This window comes from Hyperolius riggenbachi, chromosome 5, assembly GCF_040937935.1.
Source record: "Hyperolius riggenbachi isolate aHypRig1 chromosome 5, aHypRig1.pri, whole genome shotgun sequence".
NCBI lineage: Eukaryota > Metazoa > Chordata > Amphibia > Anura > Hyperoliidae > Hyperolius > Hyperolius riggenbachi.
The window spans coordinates 29,579,921-29,598,540 of NC_090650.1; the positions used below are offsets into that span (position 1 = coordinate 29,579,921).

The 18,620-nt window shown below is 46.2% G+C and overlaps 1 protein-coding gene across 1 annotated transcript in view; it reads right to left on the reverse strand.

Moving 5' to 3' along the window:
• Positions 1-18,620, reverse strand: part of DHX30 (DExH-box helicase 30) — a 53,178-nt gene that overhangs the window by 4,712 nt on the left and 29,846 nt on the right. Inside the window, exons 10-17 of the mRNA XM_068235299.1 lie at positions 15,586-15,690; positions 14,116-14,291; positions 12,766-12,972; positions 12,600-12,681; positions 10,156-10,349; positions 6,427-6,586; positions 4,885-5,042; positions 4,703-4,803 (exon numbers count right to left, since the gene is read on the reverse strand). Coding sequence (XP_068091400.1) covers positions 4,703-4,803; positions 4,885-5,042; positions 6,427-6,586; positions 10,156-10,349; positions 12,600-12,681; positions 12,766-12,972; positions 14,116-14,291; positions 15,586-15,690 — 1,183 coding nt within the window. The remainder of the gene's footprint in view (positions 1-4,702; positions 4,804-4,884; positions 5,043-6,426; positions 6,587-10,155; positions 10,350-12,599; positions 12,682-12,765; positions 12,973-14,115; positions 14,292-15,585; positions 15,691-18,620) is intronic.

Here is an 18,620-nt window from a genome sequence, read left to right on the forward strand (position 1 = left end):
GTCCAAGCAAAATAAAAAAAAAAAAAAAAGTTTCACTTACCTGGGGCTTCTACCTTCTACTTTTATTTTGCTTGGACCTTCCCTTTAAGTGACAAAACAATATACTCTGTACAGTGCTGCGGAAGAGGTCTGCGCTAAATAAATACTAAATAACAAATGTATAATTTGTTTTGGATCAGCTTGAAGACTATTTTATTTTGAGCCATCAGACAATTCCATCAATGGACCAACTAGATCACTTGTCTATCAGAAATGAATCTATCAGACAACTTCCTAAAAAGGGCAGCTGAAGTGAGAGTAATATGGAGGCCGCTATACAGTATTTATTTCCGTTTAAACAATACCACTTGCCTGGCAGTCCTGCTGATCTATCTGGCTGCAGTAGTGTCTGGATCACACACCCAAAACAAGCATTCGGCTAATTTTGTCAGATATTTTGTCTACATGCTTGTTCAGGGTCCGTTAGAGGCAGAGGATCAGCAGGACTGCCAGGCAACTGGTCTTGTTTGGAAATAACCAAATTTGTCAGCCTTCATTCAGGTCTAGTTCACAGCCAAGTGGCTCTGACTTTGATCTAGACCTGCAATACTTAACCCTCTGGGCGATACAATTATATCGCCCAGGAGGTGGCGCAGCACTATTTTTTTTAATTTTTTATTTTTTAAATCATGTAGCGAGCCCAGGGCTCGCTACATGATAGCCGCAGCGCAGCGGCATCCCCCCACCCACTCCGATTGCCTTCGGCGATCAGAGTAAGCAGGAAATCCCGTTCAGAACGGGATTTCCTGCTGGGCTTCCCCAGTTGCCATGGCGACGGGGCGGGATGACGTCACCGACGTCGTGACGTCAGAGGGAGTCCCGATCCACCCCTCAGCGCTGCCTGGCACTGATTGGCCAGGCTGCGCAAGGGGTCGGGGAGGGGGGGGGGCTGCGCGGCGATCGGAAGTTACACGCAGCTAGCAAAGTGCTAGCTGCGTGTAACTAAAAAAAAAATTATGCAAATCGGCCCACCAGGGCCTGAGAAATCCTCCTGCGCGATATACCCCGAGCTCAGCTCGGGATTATCGCTCAGGAGGTTAAATGCTCCGTCTATTGCCTGATGAAGAGGGATATACCTGTGAAACGTGGTGCACAGCACTTTGGAGTATGTAAATAAAAAAATAAAAATTGTTGAAGATCATCAACAGTATCTTGTGTCTACTTGGAGCAGATAAGCCTACCGCTGCCTCCTCTATTTTTAACATTTCTAGCTTATCCAGTTCGGCCTATCTGGACGAGCTTCCTCGTCCAGATAGGTGCTGCTGCCGCCTCGTGCACGCGATCGGGCGCACCCCGCGCGCACTCCCGCTGCCCGCCGCTAGCCCTCTGATCAGTGAATAGGAATATAATTCCCATTCACCGATCTATCTTCCCCGCAGAAATACCGACGCTTTCTCTCCATTGAGCGCGGTATTTCTGCCCCCAGGAAACATCTCCCCTGCTTTTAAGTTCCTGGATGCGAGATCGTTGGCATTCAGGACTTTTTTCACTGTGGCCATCTTGTGGCCAAATAGTAAACTGCACCACAATACATTTTTAATTAAAAAAAAATTATTATTTTACATTTAAAATTAACAGTTTCCCTCCCAAACCAAAAATTACCCACATACACTTTTTTTTATTAAAAATAAAAATAAAAAATACAATTAAAAAAAAAAAAAAACATAAATAGTTACCCAAGGGTCTGAACTTTTTAAATATGCATGTCAAGAGAATATGTTATTATATTATTTAAAATTATAAGCTTATAAATAGTCGCAAATTGAAAAAATGCACCTTTATTTCTAAATGAAATATCGGCACCATAAATTGTGATAGGGACATCGTTTAAACGGTGTAATAACCGGGACAGATGGGCAAATAAAATACATGAGTTTTAATTACGGTAGCGTATATTAACCACTTGCCGACCGCGCACTCATAACGCGCGTCGGCAAAGTGGCAGCTGCAGGACCAGCGACGCAGTATTGCGTCGCCAGCTGCAGGCTGATTAATCAGGAAGCAGCCGCTCGTGCGAGCGGCTGCTTCCTGTCAATTCACGGCGGGGGGTTCCGTGAATAGCCTGCGGGCCGCCGATGGCGGCTCGCAGGCTAAATGTAAACACAAGCGGAAATAATCCGCTTTGTTTACATTTGTACGGCGCTGCTGCGCAGCAGCGCCGTAAGGCAGATCGGCGATCCCCGGCCAATCAGCGGCCGGGGATCGCCGCCATGTGACAGGGGACGTCCCGTCACTGGCTGCACAGGACGGATAGCGTCCTGTGCAGCCCGGATCTCCAGGGGGGGGCCAGGTAGGAGAGGGAGGGGGAGGATTTCGCCGCGGAGGGGGGCTTTGAGGTGCCCCCCCCCCGCAACACCCGGCAGGCAGGAGCGATCAGACCCCCCCCAGCACATCATCCCCCTAGTGGGGAAAAAAGGGGGGCGATCTGGTCGCTCTGCCTGCACGCTGATCTGTGCTGGGGGCTGCAGAGCCCACCCAGCACAGATCAGCTACAACAGCGCTGGTCCTTAAGGGGGGGTAAAGGGGGGGTCCTCAAGTGGTTAATTTCAAACTACAATGGCCAAAAACTGAGAAATAATGAATTTTTTTCATTTCTTTCTTAATCTTCCTGTTAAAATAGATTTAGAAAAAAATAATTCTTAGCAAAATGTAGCACCCAAAGAAAGCCTAATTAGTGGCGGAAAAAACAAGATATAGATCAATTCATTGTGATAAGTAGCAATAAAGTTACAGGCGAAGGAATGGGAGGTGAACGTTGCTCGGATGCATGAGATTTTCGGACCGCGGCGCTGAACCGGTTAATTTATCCTTTCTGCCGACTGTCTGCTTGTACGTTCCCCGAGTCCACCCTTGGTGGAAGGGTGTAACCCCTCGTCTTCTGATCTACAAAGAGTGACTTCTTAAGGGGCCCATACACTGGTCGATTTCAGCTTTTGATCGATCGGAAATCGATTGCTGATCGATTGGCTGCCAATTTTTATCGATTTGATCTGACAGGATGTAAGAGCTAGGTCGATCTGCTGCTGGCAGAAAATCGATGACCCATAGAGTTGCATTGGATCTAATGGTCCAATAATGCATTTAGATCGATTTTAAAGGGAACCAGAAGCCCCAGAAAAAAGATTCTATACATACCTGGGGCTTCCTCCAGCCCCATACGCACGGATCGCTCCCACGCCGCCCTCCTCCGCTTCCTGTATCCGGCGGTACCGGGTCCCATAGTTTCGGCCAATCGGTGGCAGCACGCGGACAATTGTCCGCATCACAGGGGCTCCCAGCATACCCGTACGCGTGCAGCTGCATACTGCGCAGCCGCACGCGTAAGGGTATGGAGGGAGCCCCTGCTCATGCAGACAATTGGCCGCGTCCGCCAGAAGTGACGGGACCCGATACCGGCAGATCCAGGAAGCGGAGGACGGCGGCGTGGGAGCGATCCGTGCATATGGGGCTGGAGGAAGCCCCAGGTATGTATAGAATTTTTTGGGGGGGCCTCTGGTTCCCTTTAAATAGATGTCCAATGGATTTCATTCTGAAAACTATTGGAAATCTGTTCCTAGTGGGTGGAACACATCAGATAGATTTGACAAGCTATAAGTGTATGGCCACCTTTATTCCTGAGTGGGGAATTTTGTGGTATCCTTTTTGTATAAATGTGAGATTACTCACCAGGATCTCAGGCATTCCATAGAGGAGATCTCCCTTCAGCACCTCTAGCTACTTAATATTGAGGGTACTTCTGGCTACCTAATGCTAAGGGGCACCTGTAGCTGCCTATGACTGGCTAGGAAAGTTAAGGGGCCCATACACTGGTCGATTTCAGCCATCGATCGATTGATTCTATAGAATCGATCAGAAATAGATTCTTTCAAATCAAGCGATCGATTTGTGGCCGTTTCGATGGATTTGATCTGACAGGATGGAAGATCTAGGTAGATCTGCTGCAAGCAGAGCCATGGCCCATAGAGTTGCATTGGATCTAATGGTCCAATAATGCATTTAGATAGATTTCCAATAGATTTCATTATGAAATCTATTAGAAATCTGTTCCTACTGTGTGGCACACATCAGATAGATTCCTGTTAGATTTGACTTGACAGGCATCTGACAGAAATCTATCTGATAGTCTAATCTGCTGCAAATCTATAAATCTATGGCCACCTTAAGGAAGAGGTGACAACTGGGACAGCCAGCACACTTGTGGTGTGATCCAACTGAGGTTTGTAGGTTCATGGAGGGTGACGTCTGGGGTGCCAGGACATCCGTGCTATAGGCACTCGTGATGTAAATCCAGCCCTGATCTTTATACTGAGCAAAGAACTTGTTTCGCCCTCAATTTAGCCACACCCATCACCAAGGAAAAATCAAAGAAAAAAAAAATTAAGACTAATGCAATATTTCTGACAAGCCTGCAAACAATTCCTAATCGTTGTGGACGCCATTGGTGCCATTAATGAGTGGAGACGCTGCCGCTTCTCCTACTTACACACGGCTACATGGGGGAGCGGGAAACACACCAGGGGACACAGTACAGGGAGTCCCAGACGCTTCATATCAGCAGATGTTTGTAAGTCGGGGATTCCCTGCATTCGCCAGCGATCAGCAAAGTACAAATTGCGGGTGCAAAGCACCCAAGTGTGAATGGGTGTGAGATAAAGAGCATCACCTGTTCACTGTGCTCTTGTGAAGTAGGACCGCGCCACCCTTTGCCTTGTACCAGAGACTGTTGGGCCGGAACTTTCCGCTGATGACGTGACCACGCTTGACCTATGGAGAAGAGAGCACCAAATCACTTATGGCAAAAGTCATCAGCTAATGCCAGACAGGCTGCGTCTCCCTCCTAATTACCTGAATAAGATTGGGGTACAATCCAGCCAGCAGGACCCCCTTCACCAACTCGTCCTGACTGCTGAGCTGGTTACACAGAGCATCTTCCTTCACACAGTCATTGGAAGAAGCCACCAGATCAGCTTCCTCAACGTTGGATGCAAACTGCAAGACCAGACCTAGAGGACACAACATGCATTACATTCAGGACTTCTCACAAGCTTCTCCTCTCCTGTGGAACCCTCTTCCCTCAAGATCTTCAAAAACAACCTCAAAACTCACTTCTTCAAACAGTACATTAATCTGACCTAGGACATCCTACCCAACATCCTAGACCTAAAGTTGGCCACACACACCATACCATGTTTTAAACATCTGTTCAATTCAAGAACAGCAATCAATTTTTCTGACTGATTTTAATAATTTAAAAATATGACCACTGTACCACACACTAAATTTTTCCCCAATCATGAATAAAATAATTGAAAGCTCAGAAAAAAAAAAAAATAAATAAAAAAAAAAAATGATGATTGGAAATGTACAGCAAGTAATTGACAATCCATCACACACTATACAATTCTTGAGTTTGTCTGAAATTTCCAACATATCCAATCACCCAAAATCGAAGAAAAATGGGAAATTTGATTGGATTTATTGATTGAAAAACTGGGACAACCGATCAAAATTATCGAATTGGTGAAAAAAAATGGATCTTTTAATTGTATGGTGTGTGTGGCTACCTTTAAACTCTTATGGGCAGAGCAACCCCTAATATGGTATAGCTATACAATGCCCACTATGTATGCTGTGACTGAGCATTGTCCGTATTACCCGTTTTTTCTCCTGTATGGTAATTGTTTGTATAGTCTGGCTGCATCACTGCACTAGTAATGCCTCATACAGGAACTAGACAGAACTTGGACAACAATCTAGTGTGTGTACAGACGTGATGCTTAACCTACCTGGCTGTAACCCCGAGCGAGGCTCGGGCTAGCCGCCGGGAGCTCAATGCAGAGCAATGGAATGCATTGGGTGTTTTACCCACCTCCCGGGGGATCCAGACCAAGGCAGCCATTCTACTTCCTCTCCACGGAGGCTCTGAATCGCACTGATGATCTCACCACAGAGTTACAGCACCACCCGGAGGACAGAGGGAAAATTGCAGCACTGGAGCCCAGGGAGGTAAGTGAGTGCAGGGGCTGCTGCAGAGACTCTAGCGACATGAGTTTTTTCCTGATTTTGGGGTCTGAATCTTTCTAAAAAAAAAGACCCTAAAATCTGGAATTAATTATACAGCTAGGGAGGTTAAACAGAGAAAAACTAACATATTGTTCCTCTCCTTACCACTCCCACAACGCATGCGTCGCACCCTTTTCCCTCCTCCCATCTCCATAGAAACCGTACACATCGCTCGGCGTCAGTCTATATGTCTGTATATGATAGTGCTTCATAACTGTTCAAGCTATCACATCCTGATCCTTTTGGGCGACAGTTCTGTGCTCCAGGAACTGCAGGTACTATATACATTGCTGAAGCCATTTGAAGGCCTGCCACTGGTCTCACCTTGGATGAAGCGCAGCGCTGCCTTGGAAAGGAAATTATCGGCCAGGAACTCCTCCCTGGAGACAGCCTCTCTCTGCCGGAGAACTTCCCTCCAGGCCTGAAGAATTCGAACAAATGCCAAGTGATCGCTGCACGTCTCAGCGCTGAATCCCGCCTTCACCTGCAGACACACAACACGCAACTGAGGACTCTCTGCTGGGCTGCAAAGCTTCAGGGCCCTACTTGAAACGTTAGTGTACTTGTACTAAAGTGTTAAAGGGAACCTGAGATGAAGTATCTTCGGTACAATACTTACCTGGGGGCTTCCTTAAAGAGGAACTGTCACAAAATCGTAAAATTTAAAACACATACAAATAAGTTCATTTCTTCCAGAGTAAAATGAGCAATAAATTACTTCTCTCCTATGTTGCTGTCACTTACAGTAGGTTGTAGAAATCTGACATTACCGACAGGTTTTGGGCTAGTCCATCTCTCCATAGGGGATTCTCAGCATGGCCTTTATTCTTTATAAAGACATTCTCTGAAAAGGATTTATACAAAGATGCGGCCAGCCTCCCTGCTCTCTGTACACTTTTTTAGCAGTTGGACAAAGCAACCGCTATTCTCTAAGTGCTTTTAAAAATAAAGAAAACCCTGAGAACCTCCCCATATGAGAAGATGGGCTAGTCCAAAATCTGTCGGTAATGTCAGATTTCTACTATTTACTGTAAGTGACAGCAACATAGTAAAATGAGCCATAAAATGACTTTTCTCCTGTGGAAAAAACGTACTTCTTATTTGTATAAGCTTACATGTATTTAAAATTTTAAGATTTTCATAGCAAAGGTCCTTTAAGGCCGCTCATCCCTTGCCGTCTCCTGGGGTGGCTCCTGTCCCCCGCCATTCAGCCCAAAAGCCTGGCCGGGTCACGCTTCATCACGCATGCGCAGCCAGATGCACTCCTGTCCCTGGAAGCGGTCTGCACCTGCGCAGTAGTACTGTGGAAGTGCAGAATGATCCCAGCCGTGGGAGCAAGGTGGCCTTGGCTGAACCGCACATGCGCGACGAAGTGCGACCCGGCCAGGCTTTCAGGCTGAATTGAGACGGTAATGGATGAGCGGCCTTAAAGGGGCTTAATGAAGCCCTAGGTAAGTATAGTACTTGAGACGCTTCTCATCTCGGGTACACTGTAAATTAACTGTCGGGCATAAAATCAAAAATCAATTATTTTTATCTGGTAAACAAGTAATAGGGATGCTAATCAGGCAATCCAAAAGTTAAAATCACTTACTTTTCTTGTTGATAAATGATCATTCCCCAGTTTACCTGACTCATTTGGTACACAGAAAATTTGGTACACAAAAAGGAAGTTGCAGGGCATGCTGGGTTGTCCTATTTTGCTTCTCTAATTCCCCTCAGACTTAACTAATGCAGCCTGATTGGCTGAAGCCTCTTTCCCTCCCACACCTCTGTTCCTCTCTGATTGGCCAATATTTCTCACGATGAAACAATGCATTTTCTATATTGGAGGGTGGGCAATGCATACACAATCAGGCAGAGGAGAGTGAGGGAGGAAATGACATCAGGATTGGCTTCTAAATAGCCACAGCTAAAAATGGGAAATGCTAAGAAGGATTTTCTCTTTTTTACTGTACAAAAACCACTAAAAGCAAAACGTGGACAGTGCAATACATATGTTATGTAAGTAGAGCAAGTATTTATCTACATATACATACATACATACATACATACATACATACATACATTTATATACACATACATACGTTTTTTTTTCCTGAGATAGTATGGCTGACAGCTCCTCTTTAAAGAGTTTTAAAATGGGTCTCTGATAAATGATGCAGTTAGCTTGCTGAGTTTACCTCCGTTTCAGAATGTTGGCAAAATACGGTCACGGGATTCACACTCACTATTCGTGCAAAGAAATGACTCCTCTTTAGGGCCGGTTTCCACAAGTGCCGAATTCAGCACAAATCTGCATCGTTTCCCCGCAGGTAAGAGGGGCGGGGAAATGCTGCCTATCTTTCCCATGGCTCTGCTGTGAGATTGTGGACTGCATGCTGCAGATTTCTGCAGCACACAGCCAAATGCCTTTAGTCATGCATGGCACAGCTAGCGATTCAGCTGCGTCTTCACAGCACAACGGGAGCCGCGGCCAAATCATAAACGGTGGCGGCTCCTAGTGGGAACCGACCCTTCGTCCCTTTCTCAGTGCCGATAAGAGCTTCGCAGCTATCATAAGATATGCAAACAAACCAAAGAAAAGACAAAAGTGGAGATCAGCACACACTGCAACTAGTTTACCATCAATATAAGCACAAAGTAACAGCTTAAAGGACAACTAACGAGGGGGATATGGAGGCGGCCATATTTATATCCATTTCAGCAATACCAGTTGCCTGGCTATCCTGATGATCCTCTGCCTCGAATACTTTTAGCCATAGCCCCTGAACAAGCAGCAGCAGATCAGGTGTTTGACATTATTGTAAGATCTGAGAGGATTAGCTGCATGCTTATTTTTCCATCAGATTCAGATACTGCTGCAGCCAAACAAACCAGCAGGGCTGCCAGGCAACTGGTATTTTTTAAAAGGAAATAAATATGGCAGCCTCCATATCCCTCGTTACAGTTGTCCTTTAAAGCAAACCTGACGTGAAAATAAACTGATGAGATAATTGTATGTGTAGTACAGCTAAAAAATAGAACACTAGTAGCAAAAAAAAAAAGTCACGTTTTTCAATACAGGAAGAGTAAAAACAAAAAAAAACAAAAAAAAACCAGTGAGGGCCCATTCACACTAGCGCTTTTCTGAGCGTTTTGCGATTGATTAGCGGTTTTTAAAATCGTTCCCATTCACTTTCATTAAAATGACGGTAAAAATTGCAGAAAAAAAAAACGCCATGATCGCGTATGCGCAAATCGCTGCGATTTTTACCGGGATTTTAATGAAAATGAACGGGAGAGATTTTAAAAACCGCTAATCGCAAAGCGCTTCTAGTGTGAATGGGCCCTGAGAGACAGCTTGAGAAGGTTTTACTGCAGGAAAGTTCAAAGGGTCGTTATTTCTGCTTTGTTTTATAGCTTAAAAGACAGAATGTGGGTTCTAAACAGCAAAAATGACAGTATGATGCAATGTTATAAAAAAAAAAAAAAAAAAAAAAGCTATAACACTGAAAATAAAAATATGAGACTTTCTTTGAGGGTAAATGTTCTATTCATTATCGGTACTACACATACAATTCATTATATCATACGTTTTTTTTTGCCTAAGGTTTGCTTTAAAATGTAGATGCTAAAAAATGACATGAAGTGAAGATGGAGTGGTCCACTTGTCAGACATGCCTGGCGAGTTAAAGCAGTTTCTCCCAATGCAACAGTGTTGAAGATGACGGCTGTACGGACATTCTGCTACTATGCGTGGACCGCCAGAGTAGTGAGCTGGAAGAACGGTGCACTCGGGCAGGTCGAGTTGCCAGGTAGATCGCTGACATACTGACGAGGATAGGGAGCTGGTGTGCACAAGCTAGATTCCCTGCATGTTACTGGTCGAGATTAGTCTACTGTGTGTTCATAGCACAAGACTGAGTGTCTCAGAGAGAGGGAGGAAGAAGTCTGTCCCTCCTGTGTGAAGTAGTCTGCAGTGCAGAGTAAGGTCATCTCAGAGCACAATGCAGTCCCACAGGCTCCAGGCACAGCGGAGAAGTAAATCGCAGAACCAGAAGTCACTCTTACCTTGTTGATCGCCGCTCGGTTCAGAAGTCGGCCATGAAACGGGTCTCTCGTCAGACAGGCCACTGTGACCAGCAAGGGCTGTAGACAGCGGAAGATGGTGGCCAGGACAATGGCCTTCGCCAGGCTGGGGTCAGTGGTGATGTTGGCCACACGTTGCCCTAATAAGGTCAGCTGCTCATGTTTGTCCAGCACTCCTGAAAATAAAATAAGAGGGCATTATAGACCACAAGGAGATGTGGGGTAGTCCGGTAATATATACCGTATTTTTTGGCACATAAGATGTTCTGAAATATAAGACGCACCTAGGTTTAGAGGAAACAAAAAACGGAGAAAAAGAAAACAAACAATTACAGGCAGTGTTCTCCCCAGGCTCTTTTAGCCGGGTGCTCCACCTGGCTAATTTTGGGAGCACCCGGCTGTCATCGGCTCGTCTCTTAATCTTCCTCCTATGCTGTAAGCAGAGTTGCTCCGGCCCTGCATTCCCCTGATTGCGGCCCACCCGCCTACTTTTTAATGCCACCCGGCTGGAAAATAATTCTGGTGAGAACATTGTGCAGGTATTATAAACCTGGTGCATCCATTGTCCAGGAGCGTCTTGTACATGTTCTCCCCAAATTATTATGTCCTCCTGTATCCCCAAGGGTTCTCCTGTGTCGCCATTGTGTCCCCTTCTGTCCTCCCCACCCCCACAAACATCCTCCTCTGCCCCTGTGTATAACTATCAGAATCAGCAGCTTGGCTCACCTCATCCAGCGGCAATCACAGACCTCTCCTCTCCCTCACTGCACCTCTAGTACCGGCTTCTGCTGATCGCGTCATCAGCAGTAGCCGGCACTAGGGAAAGAGTGAGGGAGAGGAGAGGTCTGTGATTGCCGCTGGATGAGGTGAGCCAAGCTGCCGATTCTGATCGTTATACAGTCTAAATTACAGCAACTCCCATCCTGCAGGAAATCCTACAAAGTCTGCGGCTGCTCTCAGCCAAATGCCCCTCCCTTCCCTAAAACTACCACTCATTCTATAGCGATGAACAATTTAAAGAGGACCTTTAGCTAAAAAGAGGGAAAAATATATCAATACAAAGTGAGGATTTTAAAAAAAATTTGGAAGACAGATCAAGAAATGATTGATATTCGCCATTTATTCATATTGTTTGATCCACAGCCTGCAGGTCATCATTTTTACTGCTGGCAGACAAGGGAAAAAAAACTACACTGCACCAACTGCCATTATCTATAACCACACCCCAAAAAATGTGATTGGCTAGAGGGAGATACTTGTTGCTTGGCAGTTGGAAACAGCTGTTATTTCCCACAATGCACTGAGGTTCACAGACAGGAAACTGTTATGACTAGTGGTAGGGGTTTCATCACAGCCATACAGATGATCTATTTGAGAAAAGGTAGAGATTTCTCATGGGAAAGGGAGTATCAGCTACTGACTGGAATGGAGTTCAATGCTAGGTTACAGTTCCTCTTTCACCACTTGAGGACCAGAGGGTTATACCCCCTTAGTGACCAGGCCATTTTTTACAATTCCACACTTCACAACTTTATTAGTTTATTAGTTATTGCAGGACTGTGGAGTCGGAGTCGAGGAGTCTGGGCAATTTTGGGCACCCGGAGTCGGAGTCGTTGATTTTTATAAACTGAGGAGTCGGAGTCGGCTGATTTTTGTACAAAATCCACATCCCTGTTAAGTATTAGACTAAGGAGTCGGACCCATTTTGGGTACCCGGAGTTGGAGTCGTGATTTCATAAACTGAGGAGTCGGAAGATTTTTGTACCGACTCCACAGCCCTGGTTTATTGCTCGGACATGCAACTTAGCACCCAAATGAATTTTACCTCCCTTTCTTCTCACTAATAGAGCTTTCATTTGGTGGTATCGGATTGCTGCTGCTATTTTTATTTTATTAATAATTAAATATTTTTTACTTTTTTTTATATACATCTCCCCCTACCTCCCCTAAATTGGCCCTACACTACGTTACATACATGTGGCTAGGGCAGGGATTACATTGTGAGCCCATCAGAGGGACAGTTCGTGACAATATACAAGATGTCAGCGCTATATACATTTTTTTTAAATTATAAATAAAAAGAACAGCCTGCCAGCGCTGAGCAGCCACTGGCAGGCTAATTGCTGGAGCCGCAAATCTCCCTCTTCACGAGTTGACACCATATGGTGTCGTGGCAGAACAACGGAGCCACTCTGTGGCCGCCAATCTGCTTTAGGCAGTCGCAGAGAGGTTAAGTTACAAGAATGTTAGAGAAAAGGGCTGATATAGGAAGACCGGGAAAGAAAACTCGAGCAAATGTGGAGGACTTCCCTAAAACAACCAATCAGAATCTTTGCTGCGTTTCAGTTGAAACCTGACAGGTTGCTCTGTTTATCTGCTGTACTTTTGCCCATCTTGGTAACTCCTCCCTTCCAGGTGACACCTACTGATCTCCTGCAGGAGCCGCACTGCGTCTCGGATGGCGTGCTTGTCCGGACTCTCCAGCGCTTGCGACAGGAATTCCACAGCCTGCAAGCACATGAGCGGTGACAATGGGTCAGTGACAAAGTGACAGGATGAGAGACAGGTGCTCATCCCTCACCGACACCTCACCGTCATCTCTGGCGTGTGTATCTTGGCCTGCACCACCAGGTTCTCCAGGGGGGTGCGCAGGATCTCCGGCACCTGGAACTCTGGCAGGGCCTCATGCTGCTGGCGTGTGAAGAGGTGGTAAGAGAAGCCCGGCTGGCAGCGGCCTGCCCGGCCCCGTCTCTGAGTCACGTTCGATTTAGACACCCAGGTGGTCTCCAGACAAGAAACCTGCAGACAAAAAGCAGCGACCAACACGACAGTTATATAAACATCCATTTGATTTTACAGACACTGCAAAAAAATTAACAAACAATATTTTTCTAGATTACCTATCCCTGTACTCCCTATTCAACAGCCAAAATATAAGAAAAGTCAAATCTACTGGGAACTCAGCAAAGTTTCCATCACACAGAAAAGGTCCAGAATCTCTACGGTCACACAGGAGGTCCACAGTCTCTCTACGGTCACACAGGAGGTCCACAGTCTCTCTACGGTCACACAGGAGGTCCACAGTCTCTCTACGGTCACACAGGAGGTCCACAGTCTCTCTACGGTCACACAGGAGGTCCACAGTCTCTCTACGGTCACACAGGAGGTCCACAGTCTCTCTACGGTCACACAGGAGGTCCACAGTCTCTCTACTGCCACACAGGAGGTCCAAAGTTCCTCTACGGTCACACAGGAGGTCCAAAGTTTCTCTACGGTCACACAGGAGGTCCAAAGTCTCTCTACGGTCACACAGGAGGTCCACAGTTTCTCTACTGCCACACAGGAGATCCACAGGCTCTCTACGGTCACACAGGAGGTCCACAGTCTCTCTACGGTCACACAGGAGGTCCACAGTCTCTCTACTGCCACACAGGAGGTCCAAAGTTCCTCTATGGTCACACAGGAGGTCCAAAGTTTCTCTACGGTCACACAGGAGGTCCAAAGTTTCTCTACGGTCACACAGGAGGTCCACAGTTTCTCTACTGCCACACAGGAGATCCACAGGCTCTCTACGGTCACACAGGAGGTCCACAGTCTCTCTACGGTCACACAGGAGGTCCACAGTCTCTCTACGGTCACACAGGAGGTCCACAGTCTCTCTACGGTCACACAGGAGGTCCACAGTCTCTCTACGGTCACACAGGAGGTCCACAGTCTCTCTACGGTCACACAGGAGGTCCACAGTCTCTCTACGGTCACACAGGAGGTCCACAGTCTCTCTACTGCCACACAGGAGGTCCAAAGTTCCTCTACGGTCACACAGGAGGTCCAAAGTTTCTCTACGGTCACACAGGAGGTCCAAAGTTTCTCTACGGTCACACAGGAGGTCCACAGTTTCTCTACTGCCACACAGGAGATCCACAGGCTCTCTACATGCCATACCTTAGTCCGAAGGTCATAACGTTGTTCCTTCTGCATTCCAGAGTCCACAACATGAACAATGTCATCAATAGTGACCGAGGTCTCTGCAATGTTTGTAGCCAGGACAATTTTACGAACGTCAGGAGGCGGTCTCTGAAAGATGGCTTGCTGATCCGACATAGGGATGTTGGAATGAACTAAATTGGAGGAAAACTGTATAATGTAACACCAAAATAATAATCTGAAAGACATAGAATGACCTATAACCACTGTGACAATATCAGCAGGTGATAGGGGAGATCATGTGATCCACTTTTCAACTGGCATTTACTGTACTGCTAAGATTATATAGTTAAAGGGGAATGCAAGGCAATGCAGCACAACCCACTGATGGCAAATATGCATTGTCCTGTCATAAAAAAAAAAAAAAAAAACTGAGGCTTTTAACTACTCAAGTTTTGCCTTGAAACTAGCCGTCACATGATCTATGTTATTTCGTGGGTTGGGCTTTAGTTCAATCCCTCCTTTCATGCTGTGCACTTCAATCAATGCAACAAAGAATGAGAGTGCAGCTATCTCTCACTGTGGGGTGATAGTTTGTGCTGCATTTTATTACAGTGATGGGTGGGCTTGTGAAAACTGTCAGTGACCCTTTATGGATGAGCCCACAGAACATCCAGTCTCCGAATGTTTTTTATTTTTAACATTGGATCTATGTCTGGTACACACCATGCAATTTCCGGTCAGATCGCCTAGTCAAATCGATAATTTCTCACAGGTCGGATAAGGCTTCAGATCGATTTTGTGGAGAAGTGATCAGAAAACTTATCAGAAACCTTTTTTGGACCTTTTGGAAATGAATTTGACTCGATCTGATGGGAAATTGCATGGTGTGTTCCAGGCCATAACCCCTACCCGGCCACATCACACCAATGGGCGTGGCCACGGCGGCAGCCCCAGGACCACTTAACGCAGATCGGCGTGAAGTCCTGGGGCTCTGTTTTGCAGGAGATCGCGCACAGGCTGCACGAGCATCTCCTGCTTGGTGTCTCCAACCGGTGATCGCCTCTCGGGAGACTGTTAGACGGCGAAACTGCCGTGTGACACGGCTGTCCCCTCCAGAGGCACAGAGGTGATCGGCTGTCATAGGCTGAAGCCTATGACAGCTGAGCACAGGGATTGGCTGGCGGGGGGGAGGGAGAGGAGTATATAATAGTTAAAAAAAAAGAAAGAAAATACATCTGAGGGGCAATCAGACCCCACTGAGAGCTCTGTTGGTGGGGAGAAAAGGGGGGGGGGGGGGGGGGAAATCACTTGTGGGCCGTGTTGTGTGGCCCTGCAGCTTGGCCTTAAAGCTGCAGTGGCCAATTTAATGGAAAATGGCCTGGTCTTTAGGGGGGTTTAACACTGCAGTCCTCAAGTGGTTAAACAGATCAAGAGTTCCTGGATGCCCACATACATCACAGCCCTCCCAGAATCCTCTCTGCCTACCTGGTAGAATAATATGCCGCCCATCTTCAGTGGATAGCGTCTCCTGCAGTAACCTCTGAACTTCACAGATCTCCTGCCAGCCGGGTAGAAAGCACAAGATGGCACCTGCAAGACGACCAGATTCAGAGTAATGACATCGCTGTCTGCAAACCCAGTGTGTGAACAACGCCTGACTGAGGCGGAAACCAGAGATATCAGATGTCTACACGAGAGAAACCTGTGTCCACCCACATATAGCATGTGAGCAGCCAGAGAACCTCCATCTTCACAAGAAAGGGAAGGGCTGGTCTATTAAAGTAACTTTTGTCTATTAATCTATTAAGCGGTGCAAATTTTACACAAGCTTTTAGATGCTAAAATCAGGGGGGGGGGGGAATAAATAAAAATCACACCACAGAAAGATCTGCGGCAGCCCAGAATTTCCTCACCTCCCTGGGATCCAGCGCTGCAATTCTCCCTCCGTCCTCCAGGTGGTGCTGCAACATAGTGAGATCACCACCTGTTATGGCAAATGGCGATCTCACCAGGAGGATGCAGAGCCTTCCGAGGACAGGAAAGAGAATGGCTACAGGCGTCTGAATTCTGGGGGAGGGGAATTAAGGCTCTGCACAAGCCTCCTGGCGGCTACCACGAGTCACGCTTTTTTCCACCAGAGTCTGACTTGGGGATACTGCCAGGGAAAAGAAAGACGTAAAAAGTTGAGTTTTACTTACATGGGGCTTCTTCCAGCCCCCGCCCCCCCCTCCATAGTCAGTCTGGGCCCATTCACATTAGGGCGGATTAGCGGCCGTTTACCGTGCTAGCGCTTTCTAAAGCGCTAGTGCAATAGTAACTATCGCGGGCATTTTGCGTTTAGCGGCAATCGCAAATGTGTTACATGCGGCATTTTTCAGCAATTCAGGAGCAATTGCAATTAGCATGCTATAGAAGCGTTAATCGGGATCGCTCAAATGCGGATTTATACAGTAATTTTACCGTGATAATCGCGGTGAAACCACCCGCACAAAAACCGCTAGCACTAGTGTTCTGCCTTTTCCAAGTGTGAATGGACCCTCAGGTCCTTCAATGTCCTCCCCCAGCGCCCTCTGTTAAGCTGCCACACCCATTAAGTATGTGACTGGCAGAGTAGTGAAATACTGCACATGCACGCTTCCAGGCCGCGCACCTCCTCCATGGCAAGGAGTGTTCTGCGCATACTCAGTTATGACTTGGAAGTGCTCATACACAGAACAGGAACACACAGACAACAAGGGGACTAGAAGGACCCAGAGGGAGCTCACAGACTGGAAGACCCCCCAGGCAAGTAAAGCTCAACTTTTCCATTTGTCTCAAGCTTGCTTTAAAAGTGGACCCAAACCAAACTTTTAAATTAAAAATATTTAGTTGCACCACTCTGACACATACAAAGATAAATAAAGACTCCTTCAAGCCTATGAGCATTTCAGTGCATGCTTTTCACCCTTCTCTTTCCATAACTAGGGTTATACAGATGGCAGCCATTACTTCTGAGCTTAGTAGGCGGCTTTAGATCATGGGTGTGTTTGTCATCAGCTACCCTCCCTCACAGGGGCGTTGTCTATGTGAAATCCCACACAAGCTGAGATCACCTCCCCTGTGACATCATCAGTAGCAGCCTGTGTTTTGTTTTTTATCTCCTCCACCAGGCTGCCGGATTCTGTCCCGGCAATATGAAAGGAAGGGAGGGGTTCCTCCAATAAATGTAAAATATTTTATATTTGTCATCATGCAGCTGAAAAAAGGCTGCTATTTATTATTATAAGTTAGAAAATAGATTTTATTTCTGCAATCTTGCATTTTTAATTTGGATCCAAAATATACCAGAGATCTGCAGCAGCTCTTGCATATAACTCACTCAGGCTCGGGATTACCGCTCTGAGCTGTGGATTTCCGTCCCGAGCCAGACTCGGAATTACCGCTGAGGTTAAAGTGAACCTGGGCAGAGTAAAATTATATAAAATTAACATGATTGTTCCTGCAAATGAATATTACATACTTACCTCGCCATCCGTTCCTACTCAGAAGCTCACCATTTTCTTCTTACAATGATCCCTTCCAGTTCAGACAAGATTTTGTCAGAACTGAAATATATCAGTTACTGTCAGTTATAACTGAAACAACAACTGATGTGCAAGGTAATGCCCATGTCTCCCTATGGCTCAAGTGGGTGATATTACAATTTAACAGTGTGCTGACCAGGAAGCGGTTATGGGGTAATGGCCATTTTTAAAATGGAGGATGGAGAATTCTATTGAACACAGTGGACAAACAAGACGCAGGAGAGGAGAGAGAGACTACGCAGAAGTTAAGTATGACGTGTGTATATTTATTCTGACTTATTTTTAAGTTCAGGTTTGCTTGAACACCGCTGGGTTCGGTGGGCATTGTGCTATACTGCGCTTTATTGCGATGCATCGTTCCTCAGTCAGGCGGTATTGAATGAGGGGTGTAAACTGCTTTAAAAGGGATATTCCCCGCTTTACTGGAATCATTGTCCCCTTGCTAACTAGTATCTAACTAACTAATTTATTCAATGGGGGAGATTTAGCAACGCATTACCGGCAGTTTTTTCTTCTTAATTTGTTCTAACCAGCAGGGAGAACAGTTCTGCATGATAAGAACCTTCTTAAGTCCTAGGTAATAGTGGCAGTTTAGCATGAATTTCTAGAGCTGCACTACAGTTAGGAAAAGTGCAAATCCATCCCTAAACTGGCGCAGGATAAGAAGTGCTTGATAGTTCTAAAGATGTAGAATTGCAGGCTAGACATGATTGCAGAGTGCAGGCGAGACATGATTGCAGAGTGCAGGCGAGACATGATTTGTGATGTGCTCCTCCCCCCTGTTGAATTCCTCATCAGAGCCTGCTGCTATCAATACAGCAGGTGTGTCGGTTACCTCAGCAACAGAAATTCCCCTCACACACTGCACTGTCTGAGAAACCTTCCTAGCTCCTCCTATTTTACAACTGTTTTAGAAGGAATCTGCACTATCTAATAATTTCTTAGGCTGTTTGAGAC